General features: G+C 33.6%; 2 protein-coding genes across 2 annotated transcripts; one reads left to right on the top strand and one right to left on the bottom strand.

Moving 5' to 3' along the window:
* Positions 1–1088: 1088 nt before the first annotated feature.
* Positions 1089–5421, bottom strand: LOC132605373 (probable protein phosphatase 2C 65). The gene is made up of 5 exons (XM_060318540.1): positions 4566–5421; positions 3807–4106; positions 2887–3004; positions 2399–2622; positions 1089–2162 (listed from the first exon to the last, which is right to left on the bottom strand). The coding sequence occupies exons 1-5, from the start codon at positions 4809–4811 to the stop codon at positions 1698–1700; spliced, it is 1353 nt and encodes a 450-aa protein (XP_060174523.1). The 5' UTR covers positions 4812–5421; the 3' UTR covers positions 1089–1697.
* A 14256-nt stretch (positions 5422–19677) lies between these two features.
* Positions 19678–22482, top strand: LOC132605371 (short-chain dehydrogenase reductase 2a). Its single transcript, XM_060318539.1, has 2 exons — positions 19678–19868; positions 21339–22482. Exons 1-2 carry the CDS (start codon positions 19783–19785, stop codon positions 22168–22170), a joined length of 918 nt encoding a protein of 305 aa, XP_060174522.1. The 5' UTR covers positions 19678–19782; the 3' UTR covers positions 22171–22482.
* The last annotated feature ends 486 nt before the right edge of the window (positions 22483–22968 follow it).

The raw sequence follows: 22968 nt of genomic DNA, 5'->3' as shown, positions 1-22968 counted from the left end.
GATTAATTCTTTCTCGATTTGGTAAGTGGACACTCTTTTTTAATCAAAAAATAAAGGCTAGATGGATACTCTTTTTTAACCGGAGGGAGTACCAAATAGGGTGAAAATCAGGTGTGTTGGTGGGTGGGGAGGACATAATCAATGTAGGAGCCTGTTTGGATGGACTTAAAAAAAACAGTTTATAAGCCAAAAAAAAAAAAGTTGGGGTAGCCCAACTTATTTTTATTGGCTTATAAGTTGTTTCCAGCTTATAAGCTGCTTTTTTTAAACTAAGCCAAACGAGCCCAATTTTTTTTTTTTTTTGCTTATTTTAAGCACAAAATGACTTTAAACTAGCCAGCTAAACACTCAAAAAAGCTGAAAACAACTTATAATCAACTTATAAGCCAATCCAAACGGGCTCTAGAATGTGAACATGTTTTCCTTACTTCCACTAGGTATAAAAAATTTACTCATTTGCATGGAACCTATTATCCTAAAGAAAAATATTTTCCAAAAATTTTGACCAACCGAAAATGGAAAATTGAAAAATATTTTCCTCCATACTAAACACACCTTAGAGACAATAACGCAATTTTATCCATTTACTTTAGTGATACAATTAGTTGAGACCTTCATCACCGCTCGTTTAAATGGAAAAAAAAACATGGAACTTTTACCATCACTCATTTAAAGAATATTCTTTGTACTTTGCATTTATTTGATCTGTTTATCAAAAGTTTTTATAAATTTCTTAAACTTCGAGTCCGATCAAACACATCACATAAATTGTGATGGGGGAATACCAAGTTCTTGTATAAACTTCGCATCCAGCCGTCAAGCTTTGCCCCTGCATGACACTGATGTTTAGTAGTACCAACATCAGTTGAACTTCGTACCTTTAATGCAAAACTGGATCGCCTTTTAGGCCATTTCTTTAAAAGTTACTAATAATTAACAAGCAATGTGTTTTACCTATAACCAAGTGGTGTGTTGATCTGGCGCATAAATCTTACGAATTTCTCATTTTTAATATTTAAAAGAAGGTTGTAGAATTTTAAAATCGGTAAAAACATGAAAATATAAAGAAAATACATTTAACTTCTATAGAATTGATTAAAAGCATTACAAAACTTTAGATTTAACAAACTGAATTTTATGATATATGTACATAGCAATATTCTAAGTTATTACATTCTTACTAATAGAAACAACATATTACTATGTAAATAGTGGCAAACACTTCAAAGAATGTTACAAAGGGAAAAAAAGACTTAGGGGCATATAACTACGATGGCAATCCAGGACTTTAAGCTAGCATGTAGCGTTTTTCCGAGGTGTACAGGGGCGGATATAAAAGCTGAGTTGTTAAAGAACGTGCATAGGACGAATGTCTTATGCTTATCGAGACATTAGCTTCATGAAATTTTAACACTCTATAATACGTATGACGTTTAGAGGTTGTCTCGTCGTATGATACAAATGACTCAAGAAGCCACTATTTCCAATTTTGCAGTTTCATTAAGAGTTTTTAAGTTATGTACATCAACATTTATGTCATGGACATTTGGAAACTTGTTTTAAGTGTCCAAATATCCACCCTGATTTTGTCATCAATTTACCCTGCACCATTCTCTTTTGCCTCTGGACCTCTTCTTTTCAGGCTACTTATATGTATACAAATTGCACTTGATTTCAATTTCCAGTGACCTAAAGTCTCACAATATTTGCTGATCTTCAGGATACACAAATTTCATCGCGGATCTTCTTCTTTGGCCCCGATGATGTAGATTCTCTGTCGATGAATTCTTCTTCTTATTATTATTATCCGAACCATCCTGGACTCCCGGAGCAATTTCTTGATCTTCTCCTTCTTTGACTTGATAATTAAGCAATGTATCGAGGCCATCATCTGTTTTGGTGTTATCAGGGTAATTTTGATCATTTGCTAGCTCTGCATAGTTGAAACTCAATTGAGTAACCTCGGACATTGATTTGGTTAATAGAGGTTTTTGGCGTTTGAAGAACAAGCAAACTACGCCACAATCATCTATCTTTGCACGCGGGTATTTGTATTTCCAGGCCCGAACTGCACACTCTACTAGTGTTCTTGCTGCCATCGATCGCTTTCTTGTTGTAGCGACTATCCGAATCACTTCATCGTTGCTTAAAACATCCCACACCTAAAAACAAAAAGAGTTTAAGTTATACATACTGACAATAAGAAATATTAATCTTAATTGGTTATAACATATTAAGTATTATTTTATTTTTGAAGTTATCATATCATACTTGACATATAAAGTTACCAATTGTCTTAAGTCTACTTAATCTAATGGTTTAAGAATTTTTTACACTATCAGTATAAGATGCGCATAAAACGCCATACATGCAAGAATGTAGAATTAAGTTAGCTTACCCCATCAGTTGCCAAAACAACAAATTCGTCACTTTCAGTAAGCTTTCTATAATACACCTCAGGGACAGAGATGAGGCCATAGTCTTTCAAGCAAAAATCTCCAAAAGCCCTAGCCATGGCCAAACCAGGGCAATCTTCATCTGGCATCCACACTCTATACACATTTGGTTCTTGCTCCATTGCCATTACTCTTCCTTGACAACTTTTAATTCGTTCATACTCACCTGATGAAACAAAATAATACATTAAATATGTTAAATATGAAGTTTATTGTTTGTAATTGAGTTCAATAAATATTTTCTTTGAGAGATCATCAAAAGATTTGATGGAATAAATGAGATCCCTCCACACTTAACATATTGGTATGAGAGGCTCTTATCATTGAATGGGCCTGTGGGCACGAATTTGAATTGGTCGGACCCTCGGACTAATGAGTTCCGAATACTAAATTATTGAAAAGGTAAAAACATTTTCTTGAGAGCACCTACTTGGAAGGTGAGGCTTCAAGTCCACTGTGAGTTGTTGGGATATAAGCTGATTTTTCTCATCCCTAGTGCAAATAATAGCTCGCGAATCCCCTAAATTTCCAACGAACAGATGTTCTCCCTGAAAATTCCACAGTTAGAAAAAACAGAAAATCACAACTCAATCATTTATCTAAACAAGAAAGTTGTTGTGAGTCACGTGCTTTACTCCCTCTCTTTTATTTTTTTCATTTGTGTTTGTCTGTCCTTTTCAATCTGTTAAAGATGACCGATCTTATATTTATAAATTCTTTAATTTTAAATTTCTTATATTACCCGTGATAATATGTCCCTATAGCTATAGAAATGATATGTAACGTTTTTAACAATAAGTTCAAAATGTACTTTTAGCATGTGCCAAAGTTTTTCTTTCTTTCTTAAATTCAATATCCAATCAAATACCGCTATGTATATAAATGAAGGATTCATTTCATGAGTGGTCACTTAACATTCACCTTATTGCACCAATGTCACCGAACTATTTATCGTAACGAAAAAATCACTCAATTTTACTTAAGTATCACGAAAGTCATTAAATTATTTTTTGTAACAAAAAAGTCACTAACTCTGCTTATATATCACAGTAAAATCATTCTGAGGAAACATATGAGACATGTTCTATGGTATTTCGTCATAGTTGAGTCTTTTTTAATTAAAAAAAAATTTGTTTAAGTGTCTTTCTATGATACTTAAGCAAAATTAAGTGGCCTTTTAGAATTACAGCAAATTTTTTAACGATTTTTTATGATATTTAGATAAAGTTGGGAATTTTTTATTCCAAAAAATATTTTAATGACTATGATGAAATAAAGTAAAAATTGAAATGACCGTCGGATAGCCCATTAAATGAAAGGGAGCACTTGTTTTCCTCCCAATATAATTACCTGCTTAAATAAAGTAACAGCTGTTGTACCACTGGAATAACTCTCAATTGAAGGTTCCCTTTCAAGTTGTGCATCCATTTCTTTATAGGACTTGAGATATGCAGCTTTCCATGCATCAAACATTGAGTTCTGATGAGATTCTTCATCATTTTCACTGTTTCTAATTTCATTACACTCTTTCAACGACGAAGAAATTTTGGACGGTAACAAGTCGCGCACATAGCGCGCCACCTTGTGACCCGATGGACCGTGCCCATCGAAGACGCCACAAAAAAACGCACCTTTATCACCACCAAAATTCTGCACACATTATATTATGTATGACATAAAAAGTATTAGTCCTATTCATGATCCATTTCCAGGCAACAATTCACTATCAATCAGAAAGGATGATTTGAACATCACGAGGACAAATGTAAACAAAAAAATTGTATTTTCATGGTTATTGAACGTCACAAAGTATGAATGGAAATGCAAATCAAATATTACAATGTGCTATGGTTGATATATCAATCCAAAAAATGGAAAAGAATGTGAAACATTAATCTAAATCAATTATGTAAAGGTGTCAGGCCCAACTGTCAAGGTATTGTCTGCTCAATGAACTCAATCGCCCTTACATGACCTATTAGTACTCTTATCCTTTCATTTCAATGTGAAATTTGCTTAAGGTAAATTTACAGCGTAACCGATTACCAACAGAATCACAATATGCCATAAAAAATTTACAAAGAGCGATGAAAAAGGAATGAATAATACCTCCCAAACGGTCATGGCATCTTGATTGATCCCCTTTTTACCTTGTTGACTATACATAGATACAAACTTAGAATATCCATGTAACCTAATATTAGCACCAAAATCTCCCTTTCCTATAACACCATGATCATCTTCGCCATGAATATTACTTTTATCGTCCCCATTAATATTGTGTACAATATTATGATGACGATGATTTCCTTGATCATAATGGCGCACCCTTTGACAGGTACAACATGCACCCATATCTCTAATATTATACGCGCCTGCGATTTAATCTCCTCAAAAATAAATCTTGCCTCGTGAAATTAAAGCCATTCCATATATCCAATTATAAGATTCAACCAAAGGGACAATGAATCACTTGTTAAATTTGAAGATGGAGGCTTCTTTGAATATTGGCAATGGAAATTAGATTAATTTTTTTTTTTTTATGAATATGTGACAGAGTCAAAGATAGAAGACAAGACAATAAGGAGGAGGATGACAAATCAAGAATGTTAATCTCATGAGATAACATTCAAGATTTGTGAGAAATAAAGAAACAAGCAGAGGAGAATATAATCATCAATGTAGTCCTTTTCTTTTCTTCTTTTTTCCTTTTTTCTTCTTATTAATTTTTTCTTCTTTTGGATAAAACAGTTTGACCATTCAGTTACAACCTCACTGCCCTCAATTGCGCCTCTATTATTTTTTACGACTACTATTTTTCTTTATTCTATTATACTTCTTCTGTCACAATTTGTTTGAATAGTATTATTCCGAGACTCAAATAATTTTTCTACAGACTCTAATTATATGAATTGTTGTTCCAAAGGTATACAACGTACAAAACTATCATATGTAATTTTCTAAGACGAATTTTATAAAGCAGCAGAGACGGATAATTTCCCATGTGGCTAGTCATGTAAAAGTCCCTACATTCTTCATGTAATGAGCCCAAGTCCAATGAAATTTCTTGATGGGTATTAGCCCATTTGTGTGCATAACGGGCCCTTAGATGTAGGATCCATTTTAGCATTGTTTTGAGTAAATTGAAAATGAGAATCAAGTGCTAGAAAATTTAATTTGACTTTGTAGGTGAAATATCAATAGTTGAGTGATTTCTGGTTAGAAAATAAAATTGAGTGACTTTCTGAGTGAACTAGCCATAGTTGAGTGACCATCTGAGAGATTATCTCAAGCATGTTTTGTGTGTAATTAGTTTTAGTTTTTCAAAATTCAACAGCTAGTTTAACACATAGTTCCAATGAAATCTTTTTTTCTTATTCCTTTTGACATATTCTCTGGTGCATCATTAAATCGAAATGGCAATCACCATGCAAGGACTAATGAAAGAATATAGAAACCTAATGGCTTTCCAAATAAATGACAATATTACTATTATACTCCTTGACAAAAGGGGAATATCTATAAAACTAAAAAATAAAAAGATGATTAAAACATTCAATCCATAGATGCTCGACACTGCAAAAGCTATATAGCACTCATAATTCTTGTACACAATACATGTATTATCTCTTTATCTTTATTACTTTATACACTCGACCTGGTTTAAAAATCAATCACTTCAATATTGTCCGGTCGATATTGACCCTTTATATCTTTATTTCATTGCCTTTGAAATATAAACCGTCAATTTAATTTAATTCTTCTATTTTAATACTATTCCTATTTCAATTTATGTAATGTATGCATTTTGACTGGCCACGAAGTTCAAGAAAAAAAAATCTTCTAAAACTTGTGGTCTAAAACAAGTCATACATATATATATATATATGGCTAGAAATCATGTTATTAAAGGTAATTAATAAAATGAGAAATTTAAAGTCAAATTATTTTTATATAAAAATATATCATTCTTTTTATGACAAACTAAAGAGGAAAATGTATCACACTAATTAGGATAAAGTTGAAAAACAGCCATCAACTATTCTATATAAAAATATTTAAAAAAAAAAAAAAAAAAAGAAGCAGAAGAAAGAGAATAAAAAATAAAAAGAATGAATTCCTCAATTCCCCTTTTTAGTATAATAAACTTCTATTACTGAACTTAGAGGAGCATATATATACTTTACAGTCGAGAAAAGGACCAAAATCATCCATAATGTTTGGGTTTGGATCAAAATCATACATATTCTTTCACATGGAGCACTAATAGTACATTATGTTTGCATAACTAGTGCACTTTTAGTCAAACTCCCAAATAAATTTAACGGAAAAGAACAAAAATGCCCCTGAACTTTTAGAAAAGATATAAAAATACCCTTTATTCATCTATTTTGCTAAAACTACCCCTCAATTCAACTTTTTAGCTCATTTATTCCCCTCGACTAACGGACAACACTATTTTTTTTTTTAAAATTAAATTGCACATGACATTTTATTACTGAAAAATTGATTTATTCTTTTAAAAAGAAATCTGAAAACTCGTTATTTGTAGAATAAGGAAAAATATTTTTTCAACATCCGTTTCTTTAAAAAACAAATGTAGTAAGCCTTTTATATATATATATATATATATATATATATATATATATATATATATATAAACAGAATTGGATTTTCATTAAAACATGTGGAATTTTTTTAAGTTTGGAAAACTTTTTTTAACGGGTGGAAACCCCGTTTTTTTTTTTTAGAAAATTCAATTTTTAAATCTGAAAAACTGATTGTTTTTTTAAGTAAAATGTGCAAAATTAATACTCCATAATTTTCTTCTAGATTTAAAAAAGAAGAAGATAGTTTTCTATTTTTTTTTTTAAACACAGTTTTTCCATAAAAAATTTAATTTTTTCAGATTTTATAAAAATCCAATTTTCACATTTTGAAAAGAAAAAAAATTAGTGTTGTCCGTTAGTCAAGGTTTTACTCGATAAAAAAAATTCCAAATTTAAAAAAAATTCAAATTTAAAAAAATTCCAAGGTTTCAGATTTCTTTTTAAAAGAATAAATCAATTTTTCAGTAATAAAATGTCATGTGCAATTTTTTTTTTTTTTTAAATTAGTGTTGTCCATTAGTCAAGGGGAATAAATGAGCCAAAAAGTTGAATTGAGGGGTAGTTTTAGCAAAATAGATGAATAAAGGGTATTTTTATACCTTTTCTAAAAGTTCAGGGGCATTTTTGTTCTTTTCCGTTAAATTTATTTGAGAGTTTGACTAAAAGTGCACCACTTATGCAAACATAATGTACTATTAGTGCTCCATGTGAAAGAATATGTATGATTTTGATCCAAACTCAAACATTATGGATGATTTAAAAAACAGCCATCAACTATTCTATATAAAAATATTTAAAAAAAAAAAAAAAAAAGAAGCAGAAGAAAGAGAATAAAAAATAAAAAGAATGAATTCCTCAATTCCCCTTTTTAGTATAATAAACTTCTATTACTGAACTTAGAGGAGCATATATATACTTTACAGTCATAGTGATCAGAGTCATTATATATAATATATAGTCAAAGTCCACCCTACACAACCATACATTGACAAATAATGCTAATTTAAAATCTAAAGCCTTCTAATAACTTTTTTTCTCCTCTTTCTCCTTTTTCTGTTAAATATGAAATCATATCTCAGAAAGCAAAAAGGAATAATTTCTCATAATATGCAAAATCTTCACTAAATACCATCTACATTATTATTAGTGAAACGAAATATTTTGCCGAATTAATTCTAAAAGCTATAAGATCGGATTTTTATTAAGAATTAATTTCACTTAGTTGTTCAGGTCTTCTCTGTCTAAAAAGGAAAAAGGTAAGATTCTGCTATTTCCTAGTTAACATATTCCCACATTAATTTTAAACAAAATAAAGAGGCGGAAAAATCTACAGTGATGGCCAGCAAGCACGACACTTTGTATTGTATAACATCACATGTATCATGCAGTACATCTCCATAACTTCATACAATAGTCAAAGAATACGTACTTTCACGAAGTAAAATGTTATTTATTGTATACGTATGTGGTTACGCGCCACTTTATTTACTCACAAATGAAAACATAAGTAATTACTCCATAAGTAATGTCGTGTGATTCATATATAAGTAATTCTAGAGACGAAGAACCTTAGTAGCTTAGTTAGTTGACTATTTAATTTTTTTCACTTTGTTGTTGAAGATTCAATTCTCCACCTTATAATTCTCTCCTCCGTTTCCCCTTCCCCTTCAATTCTCCCACTTTGAATCTCACTATTGCTCTGATCCAATTTCTTATTTTTGACTCGATTGCGCTACACTGAGTTCGTTCATTCTCGTTCGTATTAGGGGGCTTTGCTGACTGAGTGTAATATATTGTTTAGCGTTCATGAACTCTCAACATTATTATATTTTTAATAAAAAAAAAAAAAAAACTTCAAACCAATCGAGGAAAATCGTAAGTGATCAGCAAGTGACATGAGCCGTGAGCTAAGGAAAATCGTTGTCTAACAACAAATAGACAAGCTCTCTATGTATAATTAAAAAGAACCAAGAAAAATGTCAACTTTCATTCACTAGGCTCGAAATCTATAATTTAAATTTATTTAATGAACCTTTTTTCACTCCATATACAGGGTTCTAGCGAGATTTACTAGATTGGATCCCTATGGATACTTTTATCTGGGAGACAGGTTAAATCTCAAGAAATTTGAATTTACAGCTAGAATAATGCAAATGGAGGACTAGTAGTAATAAATGTAATCGATCATAACCTAGGTAAACGGACAATTAGGTGAACGACAAAATGTAATACAGCTAATGGCTTTGACTGATACAACTTCATATTTCACTAAGAAATGATTAGTATTATATCAATTTTGAACTGAGAAGAATTATTGGTATCCATCTCCATGAGATCCTTTAATCAGTACATTCAGGATATATATACACAATATCTTATGTCTTGTTTATATACCAAAGGAATTTAAGTAAAGCTAAATAATGGCCCTCCCAACAAGGATTAATAAGTACTTAACCCTCTGTTTAATCATATTGTAATTTTCGTAATTCCTCCATTAGGAACCCACAACTTAGGAACTTCTTTTATTCGGATTACTATTGACTCATATATCGTTGTACTCTCCCGGTCCTTTTTAAATATTATATCCGTCTCAAAAATAGAAGTTGATGATAGGACTTATAATTAATTAGGAGCCGAATTGTAGTTTTAAATTAAGAAGAAATAAATGGACATCATGTTCCTAGTTGAAATTTCAAAGGCACATGATAGCATGAACTTCTGACAAGCCATTCTGCAATATTATTTGCTTTCTTAATTTTAATTGGATAATTAATTCGTACTGGAGGATTTGACCATATCCTACTATGAACAGAGATGTGAGATATCTTACATTGTTTCTCATTAGGACAGGATCTTACCAAAATCCCTAGAAATTCATACAGATATGCAGAATCCAGCTTGTACATTTTGCTGGCACAGCAAACGATAATCGTCATTGACATTTAATTTATGGTTTTGTTATGTTACTTTATATATGCACATATATTATACTTTCTCTCTTCCAATTTAATGACACATTTTTCTTTTTAGTCAGTCTAAAAAGAATGATATACTTTCTTATTTAGCAATAATTTAACTTTAAACTTTACCGTTTATGCTTAAGAAGACGATCTATAATCACACAAATATCTTTAGCTTGTTTTAGATCATAAAATTAAAATATCTTCCTTTAATTCTTAAATTTTACGTCCAATAAAATTGCATCATATAAATTGGGATAGAGGGAGTAGCAGTGTAGAGTTGTGTAAGGATCAGATCAACAGCGCATAACCAATCAAATATTTAATTCAATTCCTAGCTTCCTGGATTCACTTTCCTCTAGGTTTTCTTATAGGTCTAGCTGGATGGATCTTGCAAAATTTGACTAATATTAATTGCTGTCCATCTAGGATAACTATAATTTTCCTCCTGGATTCACTGACCTGTATAAATCTTTTATAATTTAGCAAACTAAGGTGGCCTTTAATTCGCTACAAAAAATTGAACAAAATAAAAACACAAACTTGTTTTGGAAAATGTCTTTCATTTTTTCCGTTGCGAAAACTGTTTTTCAATCACCAAAAAATTCAAAAGAGTTAACTAGTAGTTTGATTACTTGCTATTTAATGGTAAAAACTTATTCATATTAATACCGGGTGTTTACACCAGACCAGTGGATGTATATCATGTGTTTGAATATGTACAACTATCACTTACGCTTAATCATAGTAAATTACATTGGTTTGATGTAAACACCTGATGTGAATAAGTATTTATCCTATTTAATATTAGGCACTTATATCAGGCCAGCACATTTTAAGTAAATTTGGACTAGGAAAATTCCATGCTGACACAAAAGTTAAGAAAAATACTTCTTTTACCAACTTATCATTAATTAACAAAATATATAGTAGTAGTTCGTAGCTAATTGACGGTATGTGGACCTTGAACTAATTCCATCTGATACGTATAAAGTCTGACAAAGAATAATTAAGAATACTTAGGTAAAAAAAAAAAAAGTTCCTTCTAGACTCAAATGATCACTAGACCAAAACATATAAGAACTTGAAGAAAGACTAATCTGTTTTTTAACATCAAGAAAGAAAAAAATGGCAAAACTGATCCAAGAGCAGCTTTCCGTTTTGCTCGAAATGTTTTACCCCAAAAAATGTACAGTTAAATTTGTTGGTGGTTTAAAAGATACGTGAATTAATTTGTTATAAGTAAGTAAAAATAATAGCTACTAGCTAGTAATGAGATCAAGTTAATATAAAACAAGAATATAATAAATTAACCTGGGCCTTTGGAACCCAGATGAATCTCTCAGCGAGGATGACTCCGGTTGAACACTCTGCCTTTAAGAACACTTCGAAACCGGAACAAAAGAATATAGAGAACAAAGTAAGTTTGTTGTATTACTATATGATTTCTGATGTCTTATAATAAAATGAGAACCTCTACTTATACTAGAGCTATGGGGTGCATGATCCATAATTATGCTCCCTTAATTACCAACGTTAATGTTGCAATAAAAGGTAATTAAAAGGTAATAAAGCCTAATAAAAGCTAATAAAGGCTAGAGGAATCTTGGAGTCTTCTGTAACGTTTCTATAACGGTCACATTTTGAATTGTTTCTTATCTGGCCACAGGTTTGTATCTGGTGTCATCATGGTTGAGTCACCGCTGACCAGCCATCCTTGTTATGTGTCTCTTCCTAACTTTCCCAACTCTTGAGACCAGTTTTTACCGTATACAGTTAGTCCCCCCGTTTTTCGGTTACTCACTGAGATGTAACCGAGAAGTGGAAGATTTTTCCTTTCTTTCCGGAAAGTCATGTAATCACCCTCACGATTGCCTCATTAAAAACCTTACCGAAAAAACCCAATTGGAACAAAAACTGGGCGAAGGGGAAAAGAGTGCAGGACTTAAGGATTTAGATGACAACTCCACCATTAGTTTCTCTACCGTCAACAGTTGGTTGGTGCTGAAAAAGCACCACTACTATAGAAAGCTTGATCTCAGGTTTTTAGTGTTCACCCGAAACTTTTAATTGTTGAATTTTGACTCTTGGGTTTTTAGTTTTTTCAAAAACTTTTAGTTTTTAAATTTTGACTCTTTGGGTTTTTAGTTTTCCCAAAAACTTTTAGTTCGTTAAATTTTGACTCTAGGGTTTATAGTTGTACCATAAACTTTTCTTTGATTTTTGACTCTTGGGTTTTTAGTTGTACTCGAAACTTTTCTTTGAGTTCTAACTCTTTGGGTTTTTAGTTGTACTCGAAATTTTTATAACCTCACAGCCTCATAGACCGGGGATGTTTATGACTAGGAAAATTCAATTTCTGGCTATTGTGAAGTCCGGGAATATCTTACCCTGGTTAACTTCATGACCGAGAAGCAAAGCATCCGGCCTTTTAGTTGGACGGCTTTATAAGAGAGGGCCCTCCTATGTTTATGGTGCTTATGAAGACGACGTCTCGGCCTGTTCATCTGGGCATAATTGTTCGGATTCGTAATCCTTATTTGCTTCTAATTGTGAGCAATTTTAAGAATAATTTTGTTCATTCGAACATATACAAGAATGTTTAGAAGGTGCAAGTTTTGCTTCATTCCATTCCTTGAACGTACACAAGTGTTTACAACTTTGCATATACGACAATTTACAGGATATGAACAAAAATACATTGCAAGAGAATTGCTGCCGTGGTGACATCTATTGGGTCTAGCCGGATCTTAATTATATTTTTTTCCCCGGGACTAATCTGGCAGTTCCAATCTTTATTCTGGAGCCAGTTCAGGCTATCTCTGGCATCTTTTCTTGAGCATGAAGTATAAGGATTCGGGCATAGTGCCTTCCTTTAACTCCGTTCCGGAGCCATCTTCAAATGCTTTGGTACTTATTGTTATGGTTCCCTCTACTTTGATGTAACAGTCCCCAGTGTTCATAGACATTATTGTTCTTCATCTGAGTTGTTTTCTGGCGACTCGCTTAAAAAACGCTCCTGTCTCCTGTCAGTCTGTGGTCTTGACGGGTATGGTTCAAACCGGTGTTAAGAATGCCTCCGGTCAAATTTCAATTGATCTTGATTCTGGATCATAGAAGATGCCAATATATCTACCTATTCATCTTCTAAGCGAATCTTTGACTCATACCTATTGTGAACATCCATCCAAGTTGTCACGGGAAACTCCAACAAGCTTTCCTTTAATTTTAAGGAAGCACTCGAGTTTTGGGTTCAAACCCTTAGTGAAAGCCTCAGCTGCCCATTCATCCAGCACTGTGGGCAACTGTTATAACCCGTATTTTTGCACATTTGAACGCTTTGAGATAATTGCAACAAGTTAAGGACAAGACTATATTTTGAACTTGTTTGATACATAAGTGGGTTATGAAAATTTTGGGATGTGGAAATATTGGAAATGGCTAAGGGCAAAAATTGGAATTTCGGAAATTAGTTTCATGAATTACAAAAATGAACCATAGGTAATTGGGCTTGGAAAAACCAAAAAAAAAAAAAAAAAAAAAAAAAAGAACAGGAGAGGCCCAATTAGTTGGGGTGGCCGGCCATGGTCCATGAAAAGGACCCAAGCCCAAGTGAATTCATCCATGTGATGAATTAATAAAAGGGACCATTTAGTAGTCATCCAACACTTAGAACATTCAAGAAAACTTAGAAGGAGAAAAACAAAAGAAAGAAGAGCAAAAAAAAAGAAGGCCATTCGGCCATGTCCATGAAATTTTTGCCCCTTGAAATCTTGTCCCAAAAATTATTTTCTTGTGGTATTCCTACTAATTTAAGAGTCCTCTACAACGTGGTGAAGTTGTTTCGGAAGATAGGTTCCTCAAAAAAAAATTGAATTGACAATCATGTTGTTGCTACATAATTTAAACTCACGTTGATAGTGTTGTATCCCGTATTTTGAACGTCGGATTATTTGTAAGCTGAGGTGGGCCCACACATCGAGATTTTTTTTGGAACATCTGAAAAGTTATATGAATCATATATGTGAAGTTAAACACAACTCACGAAGGACCCTTGGGCCAAATCAAAGTAGAAGCCCTCCAAACGAATATTTTTAAGAAAACGTTTTCGGGTGACCTGACTTCGAGGGGCAAAAACGGTATTATAATTTTGGAATTTGGAAACATATCAAGAAATAGAGGTTGTAGATAATTGAATTATCTTTCCAACCATAGGTCGTGGGCTCCAAGGTGACGTCTGGACAAGGAGATATGAATGTTTTAAGTCCGGAAAGTCAGTGGGCTAAGCCCAACTCGGGCCCAACCGGGTTAGGCCCATGACCCATGTTATATAAGTGATATTTCAGCACTTCCCTCCTCATTTTCAGAACTGGAACAACCAAAAAATTCTGGAGATAGAGAGAAAAAAAAAAGCCTTGGAGAAGAAAAATCAATTTTGACCAAAATCCGAGCCCCGAATCCCGAAGCCCATGAAGGGAAAAGTGTTGTACGCTGCGTTGTCTTCAATTTGAGTTAAAAATCAACAAAGGAGGGGGGTGATAACGTGGTGGCTGAATTCTTAAGGTATGGATAAGGCTCCTTTTCATTGCTAACAAGTTTATTTAAAATTTTAACGGATTAGAACGGGAAAAATAGCGATATAAATTCGTCCGTTGGTATTGTGAATTATGGAATGAGATTTGAAGAGAATTTCTGATGAAAATAAATGTATTTAACTTGTAGAATGTGGAGGATGTTGCTATTGATGTTGTTAGTATTAATTTCGACTTCGTTACAGAAATAAAAATTATGAAATAGTTATATCGCGAATTGGTTGGTTGGAAAATTTGGAAAATAATGTGTGGGCTATTCTATGGAATATTTTGGAGCTGGAAATATTATGAATAATGGTGGGTGTTGTTGTTGATATTGTGGCCGAGTTAAATTCTCGGGTTTTTTGTTGTATTTTTGGCCGAGTTGAATTCTCGGGGATGTTGAATTTATAGGGGAGATGCTGCCCAAATTTCTGTAGACAAGTATGGATTTAAGATTGAATTCCTAAAGGCTTATAATTAATATTTGGTAATTGTGACCAATTGTAGATTTCGTAGGAAACGGGATTTGAGTTTGGACAAACGTAAAAAGCAAATAAGGTATGTAAAGCCCTACCTTTTCTTTCTTTGGCATGTCTTAGTCATAGTAGGTTATGACACGAGCCTCGGGGGAAACTCCATTCCTAGAAATCCGAGCTTAGATTCGGCCCTTAAACATTCAATGTAATTGAATTATGAACCCATGTTTTGTTGGAAAAAAAAATATGTTTGAACACTTTTACTTCTAAAAGAGTCTTGCGTCATAAAACGTCCATAACTTCCACAAATAAATTCGCAATGCCCCGAAACTTGTTGCAAATGAATCCATAAAGCCTAAGGTTCGTAACTTATGTACGCCACCTCTGCTTGACCCGAGGTGGGCCCACTTTTCCCTAACCCTTTCCATATGGTTCTATTAGACTTATTTTCGAGCGACATTCAAAGGAAACTTTTGACTATTATTCCGATTATCATCGAAAATTGTTTTAACTATTCTATGGAGACCTATGATATATTTTGACATGTACAAACGAACTCAGAATTTTTGTTTTGACATAATCCGTTGTATCATCTGAAAGGTACGTATTATGACTACTGTTTAATTTCTTTTCTAAATGGCCTATCGTTCGGATTACTTTGTCGAGTCTTTTCAAATGTTTTATGATGCATATAGTTTCCCACTACTCTACTCGTGGATGCCTCAATGCTTCCTTCACTGAGCCCGGGCCAAGATATGTTATCACGCGTATTCCACTGCATTGTTCACCGTGCCTCGATGTGAGGGGGCAGGTATATCTGTACATGGGTTGTGGAGTATGCTGTGCCATGTACATATATTCTGATATGGTACGATATGATATGATATGGCCATCTGATATGTGCACATTCTGATATGATATGATATGTTACGGAGCTATTCCCTACTCTGGAGTATGATGTGTTGTGGCGCCAGTGACGGGGTGGCGACCACGTTCTGTTCACCGAGTCCCATAATGGGGCCGGATATGGCATATGTTTTGACATGCATTATTTATGTTATATGAGTAAGCATTTCTGATATTCTGATTATTGCACTCATTTTCTGTACTTCCTGTTCCGGTTATGATTCTGTTTATTATACTTCATGCTTTACATACTCAGTATATATTCCGTACTGACCCCCTTTTCTTCGGGGGCTGCGTTTCATGCCGCGCAGGTACACCCAGATGATGTGGAGTTATTATAGAGGATGTTCCGGCAAAGTTGGCAAGCTCCATTTGTTCCTGGGGTGCCACCGAGTCAGAGTTTGTATGAGTGTTTCTTCTGGATTGATGTTAGAGACTTTGCAGACAGAGTCGTGGGTATAGTATGTCAGTTGTGTAAGCGGCTTCGTCAGCCGATATGCCATCCTGTCTTATGCATTAAATTCTATACGATCACAGATTCTGTTTGATTTGGAAAATATCGAAAAGAATATTTTGAGAAGTTATTATGTATTTTATCTTTATTTGATTTTAAAAGTCTAACAAGATTTTGTGTGTCCCGAAGGTCTGTGGGTTCGCTCGGCTCCGGATGTGGGGCCGGGTGCCCATCACACCCTAGTGGAATTAGGGTGTGACAGCAACATCATGCATTCCTTTTGGAATCTTAGCATAAATCCCTGCAACAACTCTATGTTTTCCTGAGCTATTTTGAAGATATCAGTTTTTCTTGCTGACACCATTTTTGCTCCGGCGCGTGCCTTGATAATTACATCTGCCAGCATTTTAAAAGAGTTAATAGAATGTTCAAGAAGTAAATGATACCAAGTCATTGCCTATATGGACAATATTTTGATGACATGGGAACCCGCAGCCGCTACCCTTCGGGTGTGCACAGGGTAACTATTTGGACAATATTTCAACGAACTTTTTAAGTAGAACAGATTCAATTTCATCTGGTTGCATGTCGTTTCCTTTCACAGCGCAAGTGTACGATGTCATATGCTCCTGGGGATCCGTGGTTCCATCATATTTGGGTATATCCGACCTTTTGAACCTCTTGGGGATCAATTTGGACGCTGCACTTGGTGGGAACAACATCTGGACGTAGCACTTGGTGGGAACAACATCTGGACGTATCTTTTTTAGCCTGGTCCCTTTAACACCGATAGAGCCCTCTGGGATCTGGTCTATCCAAGTATAGATTGCCTTCAATTCTTTCTCATTGCGATCCAGTCGGCTGGTTAATTCCTTTTCATTTTTTTTTCCAACAAACTGGATAAAGCTTGAAGATACTTCATGATTTCCGATGCTTCATTATTACCGGAACCACTTCCGCTACCTTCTGCTTGATCCTCGATCCTGATTGTTGTGTTACCATTAGCCAAGCCTGCATCGGTTCCACTTTTCTTTTGTAGATCCGCAATTGCCTTCTGTTGTTTTTGCAACCAGTCCAAGATTCTCGTCAAATCTGACTCGACGACCCTTATTTCGCCTTCAGTGTCATCATCATCATAATTTGAGGTCAAATCATGCCGATATGCTTAGATGCTCGAGGTGAAATCATAGATTCATTTCTTGCTCGAATTTCTCCTGTAGCCGGATCAACCACTGAAGCAGTTGTATTGTTCAACAACTCTTTGTTAGCAGTGTTGGTTTGATCTCCAATGTTTTCCATAATTCCAAATTACCTGATTTCAAGAATTTAGGAGTGATTAGTAAGGTGATTAGAGCAACAAAACAATATCGCAATTATCCTTAGCCCCACGATGGGCGCCAAACTGTTTACTCCAAAAAAGGTACAGTTGAATTTGTTAGTGGTTTAAAGGATACGTGAATTGATTTGTTATAAGTAGAAAATAATAGCAATTAGTAATGAAATCAAGTAAATATAAAAGCAAGAAAATGTAATATAATAAGCATGGGCCTTTGGAACCCGGAGGCATCTCTCAGTGAGGATGACTCTAGTTGAACACTCTGCCTTTAAGAACACTTCGAATCCGGAACAAAAGAATATAGAGAACAAAGTAAATATGATGTATTACTGTATGATTTCTGAACCTCTACTTATACTAGAGCTACGGGGTGCATGATCCACAAATTATGCCTCCTTAATTACCAATATTAATGTTGCAATAAAAGATAATTAAAAGGCAATAAAGCCTAAAAAAAGCTAATAAAGGCTGGAGGAATCTTGGAGTCTTCTGTAACGTTTCTATAACAGTCACATCTTGAATTGCTTCTTATCCGGCTACAGATTTGTATCTGGTGTCATCATGGTTGAGTCACCGCTGACTGACCATCCTTGCTATGTATCGCTACCTAACTCACCCAACTCTTGAGAACGGTTTTTACCGTATACACAAAATAAATAATTTTCCCTATGTATGCGCATATATATCATGAAACTAAAGTAATCTGGTACCAGATTGAAGAGGGATAAGTAGATCGGTTTTTAAAATAGTTAAAGATTTAGTAGGTTATATGTTAAATAGTTTCTTATATATTTAGGTGTGTAAACAAAGCATATTATCTTATACCAACCACCTAGCTGTATAGATGAAGTCACGTAGTTTAGAGATCTCCAAGACAGCTATAGGGTATTTATTTAATTGAACACTAAAATAGAGATGCATTTATTATAATTATCGTCTTTCAATTGAGTAGCCCAAAAAAAATAAAAAAATAAAAAATAAAATAAAATAAAAAAGAGTCACCGGGTAGCAAATTCAACTTACAATATGAATTTAAAATATGCACTCGTAAATCAACTTACAAAACAAAAAAGAGTCATCGGCGATGTTTACAATATGAATGAGCCATTTATTGTGCCTGATAGGAGTACAACTTTGGAGCAAAACAAAAAAGAATTTGAAATATACACTCGTAAATTTTTTCAAACCATACATCAGTTAAAAGTTTAACAGTATATAAGTACTGACTTTGTTTATTAGTTTATTATGTTTATCGTGTCAAATTTACTACGGACCAAAAGTTACATAATGTTATAGATTAACTTAACTAGATAGCAACTTCAATAGGTCAACTTAAACTTTTCAAAAAGGTATATATAGGAGTATAAATTTCTACGTGAAATGAAATGGTGTCCTTGAAATTGGTGCGTAGTTTTACAAATAAGAAGGAAAGTAGTTTTTACAAATAAGAAGGAAAAGATTAAGCTCTATGTCTATTTGGAGAAAATATTTACGCGCCTATGTTTTGAGTTTGTTATCCGATTTAATTTATATTTCTGTATAAACATCTTTTACTAATATATATATATATATATATATATATATACTTTTTATATAAAGTTAATACATTACGTATAATATTTTTCCCCGATATAATATTATATATTTTGTTATGTGGCGTAATATTGTATGGTGGGTTGTATATTTTTGAAATTTTCCCAGAAAAATATGACCACATGGACAAGGTGGAAAGTGAAAAGCGTACAGCTGTGTTAATTTTAGTAGTGAGGGACAAACATATACATTGGTTAAGGTTTTTGAGGGAAATTGCCAAGAAATTAAGTTGCCCTCACGTATGGAATTCCACACCTCCCCGCCCAACACACACACACACACACACACGATAAATCCACTATAAATTCCCATTTTCTCTAAAGCATAATCCACCAACCTTATTATTATTCTCTATTTCTCTTACACTTTGCACATTCTTTTTCTTTCTAGTCCTTCTTAGTTTCCAGTTGTATAACAATGCCTGCTCAAGTGATGCCTGAAAAAACATTTTCAAGAGTTCATTCAATTGGGAAGGAAATTAATTCTCCAGGCTTTACTAGAAGGTAATATCAAGCTCTTTTTTTTTTTGGGGGGGGGGGGGGGGGGGTGTTGCTTTCAATATCTATGCATGCATTTGCATGAAAAGCTGTAAAAACCTTATATTTTCTTCTTTTCTTAGTTTCTTTTTTGTTTCAAAACTATTAAGGTTCATTAAACATACTGGAACTAATTTTCCCAAATAGTTTTTGCAAAGTTGAAATAAAGCATAAGAGGGTGGGGATTCCAAAACAAACTATTGTCCTCAAAAAATATGAATTACACATTGGAGTAGTTTTTGGTTAGTTTTGGACATGATTTTTTTTTTTTTCAAAGAATATTTCCAAGATAATGTTTGGTTACACATAATGGTGGTTTTTGGTTAAATTTTGAACATAGAGTTTTTCAAGTAAAAAAAATTTCAATTTTTTAAGTAAAATACGTGTCCAAACATGACCTCATCTTCCAAATGTCATTTTCAGTACTTCAGCTTCGAATACTGTATTTTTTCAAATATCACTCAATTCATGTCCAAACACCTCCTAAGTCCTAAGCTATGCAAAACCCATGTTTTCCATATAAATTGTTATAGTTCTTTGAGTTGAAAAGAAAAAAGAAAAGGAAAAGAAAAACTTTTTCCTAAGGAGAATAAAGCTGTAAACAATTTTATACCTTTCTCCAGCATGCTTTAGATATTATAAGTCCACGTACATTCTCTGCAATCAAGAACCAGCGAAGTTGCCGACAAATTTATTAAGTGAAGTGTAAAAAAGTAAAAAGAGACGTTCAAATTAAACAGCCGTATAAAAATGCGAACATTAGAAAATCAATTACTCCATTATACTACTATACTATCCATGATATTGGCACATTGTTCATCAATTACATATTTCTCTGCCAAATTTCCTTCACATCTAAGTCAGTATTTCTTTTTTCTATTCTAAATTAAACTCTATTCAAGACTTCTAAAAAAGATTCATTTCTCTTATTCGTCTAAAAAAAATCTAATAAAGAGTAGAAAATAAAACCATTACTTTTACGCCCCAAAAATTAAGACCCCGAAATTATTATTTATGTTCGGATTTAATCGAGGTTATTCATCATATTAGTGAGCAATCATATACTATGTCTACATGATAAGTTTTGGGAAAGTTTCATAACTATAAAATGATAAACAAAATATTACATAGTTGTAGGAGAAGAGTAAATATGTCATATTGTATCCAAATGAAAATTGCGTTCACCTCATTAGTTAGCATATTTACCTCAACTCTCAATTTTGATACTTTCCTCCTATGTGTATATATATGCATTATCTTTATTCCTTAATTTGACTATTCAACTCTCTAATTTAAACTCGTTCCAAAATCAATTGTTCTTCTCGTCTGGTTTGACTAGTCTATAGATCAGAAATTAAGTTCTTTGCCTAGTTAATATATGAATTTTAGAATAAGTATTAAGTTCTGACAGTGGCCTTTCTTATGTAATTTGTACAGGTTAGAAGGAAAGGTCGCGATTGTAACAGGTGGAGCTAGAGGGATTGGAGAGGCAACCGTGCGACTCTTCGCAAGACACGGAGCCAAAGTTGTAATAGCAGACGTAGAAGACATTCTTGGCAACACATTAGCAAATATGCTGTCTCCCTCATCAGTCACTTACGTTCATTGTGATGTTACATCGGAAGAAGATATCAAAAACTTAATTGACTCAACAATTTCCAAATACGGACACCTCGACATCTTGTTCAACAATGCTGGAGTCCTAGGGAGTCAATCAAGCCAGAAAAAAAGCATAACTAATTTCGACCCTGATGAATTCGATCGTGTCATGTCTGTTAATGTACGAGGAGCCGCGTTAGGAATGAAGCACGGGGCTCGTGTGATGATCCCACAAGGTCATGGGTGCATCATTTCAACGTCTAGTGTGGCCGGGGTCATGGGCGGGCTCGGGCCACACGCATACACGGCTTCCAAGCACGCTATTATAGGGCTAACAAAGAATGTAGCGTGCGAGTTGGGGCGTTATGGGATTCGGGTTAATTGTATATCGCCATTTGGTGTGGCTACATCAATGTTGGTTAATGCATGGAACCATTGTGATGAGGATGAAGAAGGGGAAATGAATTTTGGATTGTCCAGTGAAAAAGAAGTGGAGAAAATTGAAGAGTTTGTGAGAAGTTTGGGGGATTTAAAAGGGGCAACTTTAAGGGCTAAAGATATTGCTGAGGCTGCTCTATATTTAGCAAGTGATGAATCAAGATATGTAAGTGGTCATAATCTTGTTGTGGATGGTGGAGTTACTACCTCAAGAAATTGTGTTGGTTTGTAATGTAATTTTTTTTTTTTTTGGGTGTTTGGTAAAATTTGATTCCTAACTTAACAAGAGCTTAGCACATTCATCAGGTTGATGTAATTTCTTCCTTTTTCCTCCTCCAACTTGCTTGAAGAAATTGTAAGATGTGAATTTTTTTCTGCATATATAATTACTGTTGGGAAGGTAATATAATTACTTGATGAATACAATGAATTTCTGCTTTAAAATAAAACTAAACAGGAGCATAAAGAGCGACTTTTGGAGGCATTTTACAATAAGAGCACAAATAAACATTTTATGTCGTAGCACTTAATTCTTAGACGCTAAAATTTGATCATTTAGCAATACCCTGTTGTAGAATTTAGTGATTTACTTTAAAATAATAAAGGTAGATTTTGATGGAAATATAACTTTTGTTCAATTAGAGTTCTCCGGTTCGAATTATGGGTGTGATGTCATCTTTGTTGATTTTTAAGGTGAGACTTTTCGATATGAATTAGAATTTAGTCCTAACACCGAGTAGAAACCAAAAAGTATACTTTAGTCCAATCTGTGGGACAAGGTCACCAAGTCTTGGAACTAAAGCTTTGCGATTTCATTGGCTGCTATTTTAATTTGCTTATGTCCAAATAAGCGACTGTTCCAAGATTTGGTTTTGACTTTTGACCTTTTTTTCTCCTTGGATACGAGGGGCGAGTAATTAAATCAACATTTTGTGTCTGTCTTTTGACCAGGAGAGATTTTTGTTTGTCTTTGACTCTTTGAACAATTCAAATATTACGACTTACGAGTCTAGCATTCATTTGATGATAT

The sequence above is a fragment of the Lycium barbarum genome, chromosome 8, assembly GCF_019175385.1.
Source record: "Lycium barbarum isolate Lr01 chromosome 8, ASM1917538v2, whole genome shotgun sequence".
NCBI classification, from domain to species: domain Eukaryota; kingdom Viridiplantae; phylum Streptophyta; class Magnoliopsida; order Solanales; family Solanaceae; genus Lycium; species Lycium barbarum.
The sequence above is the reverse complement of the archived record's forward strand: the minus strand, read 5'-3'. Positions and strand labels throughout refer to the sequence as shown.

Excerpts from the sequence above, each read along its gene's own strand:
- LOC132605371 (XM_060318539.1), top strand. The coding sequence starts at position 19,783 with ATGCCTGCTCAAGTGATGCCTGAAAAAACATTTTCAAGAGTTCATTCA. Across the intron at positions 19,869-21,338 it reads TCTCCAGGCTTTACTAGAAG|GTTAGAAGGAAAGGTCGCGA; the intron begins GTAATATCAAGC and ends TAATTTGTACAG.
- LOC132605373 (XM_060318540.1), bottom strand. The coding sequence starts at position 4,811 with ATGGGTGCATGTTGTACCTGTCAAAGGGTGCGCCATTATGATCAAGGA. Across the intron at positions 3,005-3,806 it reads CTGTTACTTTATTTAAGCAG|GGAGAACATCTGTTCGTTGG; the intron begins GTAATTATATTG and ends TGGAATTTTCAG. Across the intron at positions 2,623-2,886 it reads CTTGAAGCCTCACCTTCCAA|GTGAGTATGAACGAATTAAA; the intron begins GTAGGTGCTCTC and ends TTGTTTCATCAG.